Source organism: Cotesia glomerata, linkage group LG4 (genome assembly GCF_020080835.1).
Source record: "Cotesia glomerata isolate CgM1 linkage group LG4, MPM_Cglom_v2.3, whole genome shotgun sequence".
NCBI classification, from domain to species: Eukaryota; Metazoa; Arthropoda; class Insecta; order Hymenoptera; family Braconidae; genus Cotesia; species Cotesia glomerata.
This window is the reverse complement of record NC_058161.1, coordinates 20941402-20955342: the sequence shown is the minus strand read 5'-3', so window position 1 is coordinate 20955342 and position 13941 is coordinate 20941402. Positions and strand designations below refer to the sequence as shown.

The following is a 13941-nucleotide window of genomic DNA, read 5'->3' as shown; positions in this document are numbered from 1 at the left end:
TATGATAAAATGGATATTTTCATTCAAAAGCTGAGAATTTTTCCCACAAGATAAGATTTTCAGCGGATTTTAATAAAAAAGTTTTCCTCATCAGAAAAATTAATAAAAAAGTTAAGAAAAATTTTTTTTCAAAATTTCAAAAAATCATAACTCCAAAACCGCTGCATATTAAGGGCTGAAACTTGTAGGGAATTTATTTCTTATTATAGAGAACACCTCCATAAATTTTAAACATAATCCGCGAGGGTCGCCCCGTAAAAATGTTCTTATTTGGTGGAATGACCCATATATATATATATTAGATATATATATATATATATATATATATATATATATGTATATATGAAAAATATATCAAAAATGCATGTGGGTACTCAAATGAAAGCTCTTGACGAGTGTAACATCGGGATGAGCTTATATCTTTAAAAATGTCAATAGTTAAAAAAGTACAGTGCAATTTAATAAAAGTCATTATTTAATAAACCAAAATTTTATTTAATTTTAGTTTACAAATCACGACAGTCACATAGTGACTGCAACGTTGCTAGTTATTAATATTTCTTTTTAAATAAAAACAAATATTAAAAAACAAAAAAATGAATATTTTTATTTAAAACTGCAAACTTCAGATCTTATCAATCTGTCACAAAAATAAATCAATAAAATTAACAAAATAAATTGACAAGCGATGTCTGAAAATCCCGATTCTGTTGCCAAAGATCTTGTAGAAGTTATTATGATCAACGTTGATAATTCAATACCTTCTCCAGGTAATTAATAATAATAAATTAAAATAATTAAAAATCTGCAAAATAAAATAAGTGTATTAATTAAATTTAAACTACAATAAGAAACAGACGAAACATTGAGTGCCCGAAATTCAAACACGAGCATCTCCGAGATCCTTCAGAAGGTCGCGGAAATGGCGGAGGGTCTCTGCACTGATCTGGAGGGCGTACAGATCGGAGATTACGTGGTCTCGATGTACAAGTCCCCTTTGGAGATCCAGGTGAAGCAAGCTATCGAGAACTTTAAGACAGAGGCCGCTAAAGGGGTCATCAAGGGCCAAGGAGATGGAGTGGAGAACATTCCGCTGCCCGCGGAAAATTTACCGACTCCAGCGAGTCCAATTGCTCCAGAAGGCCCAAGTGCAGTTGAGGGCGACATGAGTACCCTTAAAAGGAAGAAAAATTTGTCCCTCGCTCGGAGAGTTTGGAGGAGCTTGCGGTTCACTTTCAGCCGGCGTAAAAATTAAATTACATTTAATTGTATTTTTTTCAGTTGGGTTTAATAAATTAAATCACGTTTTATTTTTATTTTTATTTATTTATTTATTAAACTAATTATACATTTATAATTTTTGGAAAATTTTATTTCAGCAACACTTAAATTAGTTTCTTCCTAAAACTAATAATTCATGAGATATGGGTGATTTTCTGTAAGGACGTCTTAAATCTGTACAAAATTGTCCGACCAAATTATTTTTGATTTTATTAGAAAAACAAATTAACAAGGGCTACAAAACTATCATCTTAATCATAATAAATAAACAGCCAAATTAATTTTTGCGTTTTCGATATTTGTGTATCTTCTGCCATATAACATCACAGGGGACTGTTTGCCAGGGGACTGTTTTTTTTTTTTATCAAATTGAGAAAAATCAAGCAAACTATTTCAATGCATTCAACTTTTCAAGTTCTCAATGAATGTTTACATTAATTAGAATAATATTAAGACTTATGGATCGAATTTTATAAATAAATTATAAATAAAAATAGTTGCCAGGGGACTGAGTTTTGAAGTGGCAAAGACACATATTTCCAGCACAAACTGTGCTTTGACACTAAATAAAATGCCGATAAAGCGCTAACAGCCCTATGGTTATTAACTCAAGGCTAGTTAGGTCCTTATAAACCTTTCAAAAGGTAAAATAACACGCTGGATTTTTTTTTTGGCTTTGAACTTCTGGCAGGGGACTGTTCTTAAAATGCCTGGAACAAACTTTGGTTTAATGAATTTAATGAAACAAATTAATTTTCGGTACTTTTTATTGAAGAAGATTGTTAGTTAACTAATTAAGTTTATAAATATTATGGACCAAATTATATATTATGGACGAATAACTTAAAATTTAATCTTAAAGTTTTAATTTTGGGAATGTGACAGCCCAGGGACTGTTATTTTGGTGGTTTACCAATTTATAGCAAAAAAACCAAAATTTATTTCATTTTAGTTTTCAATGCTCCAAATAGAAATGTTTTTTTACGTTCATAATAAATTTTTTTCAGTAACAAAATAACAATTTTTCTAATAAAAAAATGCCTGGGACAGCAAAAAACATCCTTACAGAGAATCACCTATATAATCTTTATAATTTTAAATAGCTGTATCTCCTAAAATATTCGGCTGCTCAATTTTAAAACACAGTAACTGCAAAAATTTTATACCTGATTTTTCTTTAGTATTGCTGCATTTTTTATAACTTTTAGACCTTAATTTCAAGAATTTTTCTTAAAAATATTTATATTTAAGTATTTTCTGTTTATAAATCAAATTTATCATCAATTTGGCGGGCAAAATTTTTTTTAATAAGAAAAATTGAAAAAAATTTTTAAATGGTAGTTACTGTGTTTTGAAATTGGGCAGCCGTATTGATCCTATGACAATTTTGATCTTATCAATATTGTTAAAAATTAAATTTCTACACGTATAAAAGTAAACTGTAATATTCACTCAGATTCCGGTTAATTTTTATAGTTTCAAACAGTAAAGCGGACATCGAGGTGGCAAAAATATAAATAATACAGAACTTAATGTAGAAAGTATAAAAGCCACAATTTATAATTTAATATCCAAAATAAGTAATTAGTAGCTGTCACTATATTAAATAACGACTCTTTTATCTTAAAAAATTACAGTTTCAAACAGTAAAAATTGCCATTTCAATATATAGTCGATATTATGAGGAGAAGGGGAACTCAGATGAAAGAGAAGGGGGTCTCACTCTGAGAGAATTTAACATTTGAAACAGTAAAAATTATACTTTTAAAATATACATTTTACCAGTCTAAGAAAGTCAATAATTACAGTTTAATTTTTAGCGTTGCGTTTAAAATTTACCATTTTACTTTGTAAATATTGACGTTGCTTGTATTAGAAATTTACTAACTTTATTTTATACTTTTTACATATCATTGCGATCATTTTTTAGGTACCAAATGATAAATATCAAAGTCTGAATTGTTAATTATTATACTTAAACATTTTAGACAATTACATAGCGAATATTACTGTTTAAAATAGTATTTTCTTCCATGTAAAGAGTAAATTGTAACGTTTAAATGGTAAATATTATCAAGTGAATAGTAAAATCACGATTTTACTGTTTGAAATGGTAATTTTTAGCAGTTGATCATTACTTATTATAAATCGACTGTTATTTATTACAGTTTACTTTTTTCCGAGTGTCAATAACTCGGCCTTTTACCTTATTATTAGATGAAGAAATTAATCTAAACTAAAATTAATTTAAACTCGGCATTTAAAAAAAATCCTTTTGTAATCAAAGTTGTTAAAAAATTAAACGTTCGTAAGCTGGTTTGATGAACCGGTGTTAACTTTATTTTTTTTTTTTAATAATTAATATTTAATATTTTGAACTGACAGTATTTTTTTTCAATTTTTTAATTAATTAGAATTCAATAAAAATTGATATAATAGTTATTCTTATTACAGATGATTAAATAAATTTAAAAATAATTTAGGGTGTCAATATTTAGACCTCTGTCAATAATTCGGGCTTTTACCTTATATACCTTTAAAATTTATTATTCAATTTTTTCTTTTATAAGCTATGACAATTTTGATAAAACCCAAATTTGTTAAAAATTAAATTTCTAACATTTTTTGTTCAAAAATTTCCTTTAGAACTCATTTAAATCCCCGATTTTTCAAAACAACATCCCCTAAAACGCAAAAAGCAAATTCTCCGGCCTCAAAACAAGTTCAATGGATGCAATTAGGATCAATGATCAATCAAAGCGCCTGTGTCGCAACAGTAGTCGGTCATTGGCCGTGTTAGCCCAAAAAAGACTTATAAAATTCACCTAGAATAACCGCGATTATAAAAATAGTGATCGTTTTTCATCAATTTGTCCCTAAATAGTCAGCATCTTAGAATTAACCTCAAGCTCGGTTAAATTTTACATTAAACCAGTAGTACAGAATGTAAAAATAATAATATGTTCTCTCGAAAAAATGTTATTTAGTATTTAACGACTAACAAACGACTAAAAGCCTTGGCATCGTCGTGCATCGTCTTCATGATTTAACCAAGCCTAAAAATAGTAAATTGCTGAATCAGGGATAGAAATACGGTCGGCATCTTAAATAGATTTCTTAGTTTAAACTCCGGAAGTCTCAGATATAATAGAGTCGCGTTAAATACTAATTTCCAAATTTTTCATCCGGATAAATAATAATAAATAAAATTTTCTCCTGGCTGATGAAAGTTTGACTTGGTCCGGGCAACCCTGACACTAAAATAAAACCAAAGCCATTTATCGTAAGGTGGGTTGTCTTCTTGCGAAGGTCCTCGGGCTGTTTTTGGAACGCAATGTTCCTTCTTGTTCTCGGTTCTCCCTCCCACGGCCCGGTTCTCATCTCGGGTGTCGTCTTCTGCCGCGGACGCCCTCTGTCAAGTTAAAATTAATGTCCCTGGTGCCAGAGCCTCGCATTTCTGGTTCTTACTTCGTTCAGTTAACGTCCAGAAGCCGACACATTTCTTACAGCAATGGTGAGTTTTTTAATTCCTCTTTCTTCTCTTCATTTTTTATTTTTTTAATTATTAATTGTTTCATTTTTTTGCTTTTCAGTCGAGCCTTAACCCCCGAGAAATCGAAAGTGAGTAAATTGTGGATTACACTTACGTCAAAAAGCGTTATCAGTGAAGAAATATTTTTTTAAGCGGTTTAATTAACTTTTTTTTCAATCCAATTTTAAGAAGTGATTTGTGAAGCATTTTTAAATAAAAAATGGAAGAAAATATTTTTTTTCACCCTTAAAATTTGGATTTTTTTCAATCTTTAATTTATTAAATTTACTTTTTTTTTTACAAGTAAATTTTAACAAGTGATTTTTGTGAAGCATTTTTTATTTAAAAATTGAAGAAAATATTTTTTTTACCCTTAAAATTTGGATTTTTTTCAATTTTTAATTTACTAAATTTAAAAAACTAGATTTACTTTTTTTTTAAATGTAAATTTCGTAAAATTATAAGTGCAATTTTTTTTAATAGAAAAAAAGATATTTTTTTTTAGTAAAAATTATTAAATTGTTAAGAAGTGATTTGTGAAGGATTTTAACTTAAAAAATTGAAGAAAATAATTTCTTTTTCACCTTTAAAATTTGGATTTTTTTCAATCTTTAATTTATTTTATTTAAAATATTAAATTTACGTTTTTTTTACAAGTAAATTTTAAGAAGTGATTTGTGAAGCATTTTATATTAAACTTTTTATAAAAGGTTGAAGAAAATTATTAAATTTAAAAAACTAGATTTACTTTTTTTTTTTTTTTAATGTAAATTTTGTAAAGTTATAAGTGTAATTTTTTAATAGAAAAAAATATTTTTTTTTTTAGTAAAAATTATTAAAAAAAAAAATTATGTAAGATAAATTTTGTCAGTTTTTGTGATGTGAATTTTTGGAAAATTAAAAAATTGAAAAAAATTTGTTTACCTTCTTAGAAAAAAAATTGTTTAAGGAAAGCTTGTAAAGATATTATTGCGTAAGAGAGAAATTCCAAAAGTGAGTTGCGGTTGGTGTCAAAAATAGTATTTGTGGTGTGTTCTTATATGGCAAGGATTGCTCGGGTAGGGGTAATATGACCCAGTAGACGTTTAAATACAAAATAAACGGTGGGAGTCAATTACTAAAATAGATCTGATATATTTTGGTATCTGTTGTATAGAATAAAAATTTCCTGATATAGCTTTCTGATCTTCGGATTAAGTTTCTTCTAAATACATATTTTTAAAAAAAATAAGAAGAGAAAAAAATTTTTTTTGATGAAAATAGACAAAACATTTGTCTTAATTAAAAATTAACTTTTATAAATAATTTTTTTGATAAAAAAAAATTTATTCTTATTTTTGAATAATATAATTATTAAAATTAATTTTTGTCTCTTAAATTTTTTATGAAAAAAATTTTTATTAAACAAAATTTATGAAATTTTTATATAAAAAATTTGTCTTAATTAAAAAGTAACTTTTATATATAATTTTTTTGATAGAAAAAAATTTAATTCTTATGTTTAAAAGATTTAATTATTAAAATTTATTTTTTATCTTAAATTTATGAAATTTTTATATAAAAAATTTGTCTGAATTAAAAATTAACTTTTATAAATGTTTTTGATAAAAAAAAAATTTTATTCCTATTTTTAAAAGATCTAGTTATTAAAATTAAATTTTTTATCAAAAAAAAAAATAGAATTTAATTTGATGCAAAAATTAATTTTCTTTATTTTTAAATAATTAAAATAATTTTTTATATTAAATTAATCAAAAAAATTATTTTTTTTAATTAATAAACTAAAGATTTAATTAATAAATTAAAATTTTAATTAATAAATGAAAAAATGATTTTTTTACTTAGGGGCCGAGTTTTGTTTCTCGATCTACGACGCAGACGGTACCAACGTAATCGACGCAGTCGATCTAGGAAATGTATTACGAGCGCTAAATTTAAACCCGACAAACGCATCGATCGAGCGACTTGGAGGAACCACCAAACGAGGAGAGAAGACAATCTCCGTCGAGGAATTTTTACCGATTTTCGAACAAGCCAAAAATGACAAAGACCAGGGAGGTTACGAGGACTTTCTCGAGTGTCTTAAATTGTACGACAAGCAAGAAAATGGCACCATGCTTGGAGTTGAGCTTTCTAACATGCTTTTGACTGTTGGTAAGTTTTTTTCTTCTTTATAATTAATTATCAATATCATTAAAAAATTTTTACAATTTTTTTTATTAAAAAAATTTTTTTTTATTAAAAAAAAAGTTTTTTTTTTTTTGTTATATTTTGATGAATAATTATTTTTATTTATTTTTTTAGGTGAAAAATTAGAAGACGCTCAAGCAGAAGAAGTTTTAGGTGAATGTATGGATCCAGAAGACGAAGACGGATTTATTCCCTATGCACGTAAGTATCCGACTAATTAATTAGACAGGTAGTTCGTAATTAATGTGAAAAATTTACCAGTAATTAAATAGAATTGTAATTATATTGGACCTAGCACGAATCCGTTAAGTAAAAGTAAGCCCCCTTGAGGAAAAGTAAAGTAGTAACTCCCGTTTGTTACCCCCAATTTTGTTAATTTTTTACAGCGTTCCTCAAGAAAATGATGGTCTTACTGTAAGAGATTGGAGTCTATGTAAAAAAAAATATCATCGTGAGTAACCCCTTTCCTACCTCCTTGTATTTGATCTGCTTAATTAAAACCTTTCTTATTCTTATTTTCATTAAAAATGTTTTACGTTTCTTTGTCTTAACTAAAAATTTCATTTAATATCACTTCTTTTCTTTAGATTTAAGTTTCTTCGTTAAATGTTACCTTTCTTCCTATCTATACTTATTTTATTTTTTAATTTCTTGACAAAAGAATATTAATCTATGATTTTTTTTAAGGAGAAGTAATTTAAATTAATTTTGAGCTATATTGACACTCAAAATTAATACAATAATTTTTTAATGTTTCAATTTTTATAAAATTTTATTAATTCATAATGATAATTATTTAGGCTGCATTTGAAAATATCTTTAGATGCATAATTAAGAAATTACCGTATATCTTGTGAACTATTGACATTTTTAAAGATATAAACTCATCCTGATGATATACTCATCGAGACCTGTCATTTGAGTACCCACATCAATTTTTTATATATTTCATATATTTATATATATTATATATATGTATATATGAAAAATATATCAAAAATGTATGTGGATACTCAAATGAAAGCTCTCAATGAGTGTCACATCGGAATGAGCTTATATCTTCAAAAATGTCAGTAATTTAGAAATGGCCTTGCATCTTGTGAACTATTGACATTTTTAAAGATCTAAGCTCATCCTGATGTTACATTAATCGAGACCTTTTATTTGAGTTCCCACATCAATTTTTCATATATTTATTTATATTATATATATATATATATATATATATATATATATATATATATATATATATATATGTGTGTGTGTGTATATGAAAAATATATCAAAAATGCATGTGGGTACTCAAATGAAAAGTCTCAATGAGTGTAATGTCAAGATGAGCTTATATCTTTAAAAATGTCACTAATTAAGAAATGACCTTGTATCTTGTGAACTATTGATATCTTTAAAGATTTAAGCTCACTCTGACATTGCACTCATCGAGACCTTTCATTTGAGTACCCACATCAATTTTTCATATATTTTATATATTTATATGTATTATATATATGTATATATGAAAAATATATCAAAAATGCATGTGGGTACTCAAATGAAAGCTCTTAATGAGTATAACATCGGGATGAGTTTATATTTTTAAAATATATATTACATGATTAAGAAATGACCTTGTATCTTGTGAACTATTGACAATTTTAAAGATATCAGCTCTCCATGACATTAGATTCATCGAGACCTTTCATTTGAGTACCCACATCAATTTTTTATATATTTTATATATTTATATATATATTATATATTTGTATATATGAAAAATATATCAAAAATGCATGTGGGTACTCAAATGAAAGCTCTTGATGAATGTAACACCGGAATAAGCTTATATCTTTAAAAAGATCAATATTTAAGGAAGTATAGTGCAATTTAACTAAAATCATTATTTAATAGCACAATTTTATTTATTTATAGTTCACAAGTCACAGCAGTCACGTAGTGACTGCAAGGTTACTAGTTATTATAATTATTAATAATAATAATACTAATAATAAATATTCTTATGTCAAGAAAAACTTCTAAATAAAACCCTTTCTTTTTATTGTAAATAATATCTAAATTTTCTCTTTAATTTATGACCTAAATGTCAAAAAATCATATATATTTCTATCTGACATAGTATACTTTAAAAAAAAAACAAATTAAACCTCTAACTCTAAATATAACAATCCTAAAAGTCCCCAAAAATCTGAGTTTATCATAAATATTTTTTATATAATAAACCAGCTATCAATAACTACTTCACCCACAAAATAAGAAAAATAATTAACAAGCTTATTCCATCCTATATGTTTAAATAATAGGACCAAGTTTCAGAGTTGCAGCTCAACTGAGAACAATCAACTCTATCAGACAGATGATTACAAACTCTTAAAAAACAACAACTTTCTTTATTTATTAATAAATTAATAAATAAATTTTATTTCTTTATCTATTTCTTAAAAAACTTTCTGCTGTGGCTTCTTATCACACAGCTTATCTAACCATAACCCGCCTCTTTAATAATCCTCCAGATTTCTAATATAAAATAATTATATTTTACAGCTTTTCTTCGTCGATTGTGTGATCGGGCCGCTGCTGAAGCAGAGTAAATTTATTTAACAACTTCAACTTTCATCCGAGATATCACGAAGATATTTTAAAATTAAATTATTTATTAATAATGATAATTTATAATAATTTATAATAATAATAATAATAATAATAATAATAATAATAATAATAATAATAATAATAATGATAAACATTAACCATCACAAAATAAAAATTGGTTCCTCGTCTTAAAAAAATATTTTCATCTAATTTCACAAAAAAACCTCAGCGTCGTTATTTTATTTAATTTACAACAATGTTAATTAATTAGTTAAAAAAAAATTAAATAATTGTAAAAAAAAATTGTCTATTAAAAAAAATAAATATTTAAAAAACATTGTACTGGAATAAATAAAATAACATATTTTAATTACAATCTGTTATATTTAAATAAAAATATAAAATAAATGCCAAAAAATATAAAAAAAATTAATTTAGTTATTTTTATTACCTAAACCCGCTAATTGCACGTTTAAAATTGTCGTAAGCGTAAAATATGACGTCACTTAGCTTCGTAGATCCTCGGATCCACTCGGATGCAGACCGGGTGTGGGTTGTGTTTTCTCTCAGACCCGGCAGTTGATGAATCGGTTTCAAACGAGACGAAACTGAGCTCCCGGTTTAACTAGTTTGTAATTATTATTGTTGTTATTATTGTTATTGTTTGGAGATTTGAAAATTAAGTGGAGATTTTTGTTAGAAGTGGGTTGTGGTTTTTTTAATTTTTTTAATTAAAAATGACCGACGTCCAGGCCAAGGGCGAAGACTTCACTAGGCTCCAAAGTTCATCACCCAGACCAGGTAATTTTGGGAGTTTAATGATTTGTTTGGGTTTCCCGCGCAAGCGCTTTTTTTTTTGGGTTTGGGGGTTTTATATTATTTGGGAAAGAGAATCGAACAGGTTGTATTGCTAAATCTCGGGTTAAGTTGGAGATAGATGATACTGACTTTACTTCCTGGATGGAGAATAGTATGAGAGGCGGTCTAACGGGGCCATGGGAATTTTGCCACTTCTGGTTGATAATTAATAAATTAGAAGGTTTTTTGTTGGGATTTATTAATTTTTTAGAATTTTGGAATTTTTGGAGGAATTTAAGTATAATTTAGAATTTTGTGAGGAATTATGAAAAATTAAATAGATTTTTAAATAATCTATAATATTAAGAGAAAGAAAAATTTTGTGTCCAGGATACATGAGAACTAATGACATTTTTAAATATCTAAGCTCATCCTGATGATATGCTCATCGAGATCTTTCATTTGAGTACCCACATCAATTTTTCATATATTTTATATATTTATATATATGTATATATGAAAAATATATCAAAAATGCATGTGGGTACTCGAATGAAAGCTCTTGATGAGTGTAATATCAGGATGAACTTATATCTTTAAAAATGTTAATAATTAAGAAATGACTTTGTATCTTGAGAACTAATGATATTTTTAAAGATATAAATTCATCATGACATTACACTCATCGGGAGCTTTCTTTTGATTACCTACATCAATTTTTCATATATTTTATATATTTATATATATATATATATATATATATATATATATATATATATATATATATATATATATATATAAATATATGAAAAATATATAAAAATGCATGTGGGTACTCAAATGAAAGCTCTTGAAGAGTGTAACATCAGGATGAGCTTATATCTTTAAAATATATATATGTATATATGAAAAAAATATCAAAAATGCATGTGGGTATTCAAATGAAAGCTTTTGATGAGTGTAATATCAGGATGAGTTTATATCTTTAAAAACGTCAATTTTTAAGTAAGTGCAGTGCAATTTAACAAAAATCATTATTTAATAAGGCAAAATTTTATTTATTTATAGTTAACAAGTCACGGCAGTCACGTAGTGACTGCAAAGTTGCTACTAAAACAAAATGTTAAATTTTGAATTTTTAGAGTAATTTTAAAAATTTAATTGATTTTTAAAAAATTAGATTTTTTTTTTAATTAATAGAAAAAATTGTTAAATTTAATAAAATTCAGAATATTCTTGAATAAATTGAAGAATTAAATTGATTTTTTTTTAAATTAGTTAAAAAATTGTTAAATTGTGTAAAATTAAAAATTTTTCACAAAATTTGATGTTTTTTAATTAATAAAAAAATTTTTTTAACACAAGAAAAATATACATTTTACTATAAATAAATAATGTATGTTTATCAAGAATCCAGCAATTAATTAAAAGAAATTTTATCTATTTAAGGTTCTCTAAATTTCTCTCACAAGAAAGTTATTTAAATAAGAACACTCCTTACATTAAATATCATTTCAAACGATTTAATTATTAAGCGGTGAGTCACCGCGATCTTTCGTCTATTACACTTAAGTGTTATCGAGAACAAAGTGGAGTACATTGTTGCAAATAATGCGAGAAGACCATAAAGGGACACTCTATAGATGACCGGAAGCTAAAAAAAAATTTCCAAGTCAGCAATGCGCAAATTGCAATAATTTAATCACCCGAAAACTTATCAATTTGTTATAATTGAGAATTGCACGCGACACAGAAAGCAGAAGGGTGATGCTCACTAGATTGATTGATTTGAATTAATCACGAAGGTCGCGTGACCTAACTCTCACATCCTAGAGCAATAAAAATTACCCGTTTACCTCCAAATAACTCTAGCTATTTAGCATTAATATTTTTATAGCGAAATTTTAATAAAAATAGTGATTATTATTAAGCAAGCCCACGCTCTAAGCTCCTAATTAATCTTAATTATGCTAGTGAGTTATTTCCTTCGTCTAATCTTAAATCTGTCTGGAAATTGGTCAGATCATTGCCCTATAAATATAAATTTATATAGTTTCATAAATATTTATTGCTTTGGCTAATTGAACTATGACCTTCCAAAAATTACTCACGTGCTTTATTTATTTATTTATTTATTGAGCTTCTTTATTTGGTATTGCTCGGATGACTTAAATTACTTTTTTTTTTTTTTTATTAATTAACAAGATGCTTTCATTAATGTTCATCAACAGTTGGTTGGTTATTTTTAGAAGTTTTTTAATGCAAGTTTGTTTTTATGGTAAGATGTTTTATTGCGAGTTGCTTTTTTTTTGTTGGGAAAAATTTTGTGATGGAGATTTTATTTTTATAATATAAAAATGATTTTTGGAAGAAATGTGTCTTGAAATTTTGAAAAAATTTAATTTCGAAGAAAAATGTCTTGAAATTTTGATAAAAAATTTAATTTAAAAAAAAATGTGTCTTAAAATTTGTTAAAAAATTTATTTTTTGAGAAAAATGTCTTGAATTTTGATAAAAAATTAAAATTCGGATAAATATATCTTGAAATGTTGTTAAGAAATGAATTTTTGAGAGAAATTTCAAGAAATCTTGTTAAAAATTGAATTTTGGAGAAAATTGTCTTAATATGTTTATAAAAGTTTTATTTTTGAGAAAAATGTCTTGGAATTTTAATAAAAAATTGAATTTTTGAGAAAAATATCCGTAAATTTTTATAAGAAATTTAATTTTTTGAGAAAAACATCTTGAAATTTTGGTAAAAAATTGAATTTTTGAAAAAAAATGTCTTGAAATTTTGTTTAGTAATTGAATTCTTGGTCAAAATGTCACTTTTGATTATTAATTTTATATTTTTAATTAAATTATGGATGATTTTTATGAATTTGAATAAATTTTTCGAATAATTTAAAATTATTTTGTCAAAAAAATTAATTTTAATAATAATTGATCAAAAATTAAACTAAAATTTGAATTAGAAGATGTTCAATTATAAAAATGTCATTAAAAATCGAATTTTTGATAAAAAAATTCACGTTTTTTAATTAAATAATAATTTTTTATGAAATAATTAATGATTTTTATAAATTTGAACAATTTTTTAAATAAAATTTTAGATATTTTATTAAAAAAAAAATTTTTTATTATTATTATTATTGACCAAAAATAAATTTAAATTGATTTTTTAAACAATTTTTTTAACAAAATTTAAATTATTTTGTTAAAAAAAATTACTTACAATTTACAATTGACAAAAATTAAATCTAAAATGATTTTTTAACTCAAAAATTCTGTAAAAAAAATTAATTTTTCAAATTTAAAGCCTATTTATTAAAAGAACAATTTTCAAAACCTAATTTTTTATTAAAAGTCACTTTTTCTCTTCAATTAAACATTCTTAATTAAAGCTAAAAATTTATTACGATTACAATTGCTCAAAAATGAACTTTTTGCCCTAAAAATCCCATAAAAAAACGAATTCTTTAAATTTAGAGCTTTTTAATTAAAAAAAAACATTATTAAAACTTTTTCATCAA

The 13941-nt window shown here is 25.2% G+C and overlaps 2 protein-coding genes across 3 annotated transcripts; both read left to right on the top strand.

Annotated features, from left to right (window-relative positions):
* The first annotated feature begins 630 nt into the window (after positions 1-630).
* LOC123263863 lies at positions 631-1255 on the top strand. The gene is made up of 2 exons (XM_044726900.1): positions 631-770; positions 858-1255. Exons 1-2 carry the CDS (start codon positions 689-691, stop codon positions 1253-1255), a joined length of 480 nt encoding a protein of 159 aa, XP_044582835.1. The 5' UTR covers positions 631-688.
* A 3407-nt stretch (positions 1256-4662) lies between these two features.
* LOC123263865 (myosin light chain 1) lies at positions 4663-9756 on the top strand. 2 transcript variants are annotated; one of them, XM_044726902.1, is made up of 5 exons: positions 4663-4795; positions 4875-4902; positions 6659-6967; positions 7118-7204; positions 9563-9756. In XM_044726902.1, the coding sequence occupies exons 1-5, from the start codon at positions 4793-4795 to the stop codon at positions 9607-9609; spliced, it is 474 nt and encodes a 157-aa protein (XP_044582837.1). In that variant the 5' UTR covers positions 4663-4792; the 3' UTR covers positions 9610-9756. The 2 variants fall into 2 exon arrangements, with proteins under 2 accessions (XP_044582837.1, XP_044582838.1); XM_044726903.1 differs by lacking the exon at positions 9563-9756 and adding an exon at positions 7390-7437.
* The last annotated feature ends 4185 nt before the right edge of the window (positions 9757-13941 follow it).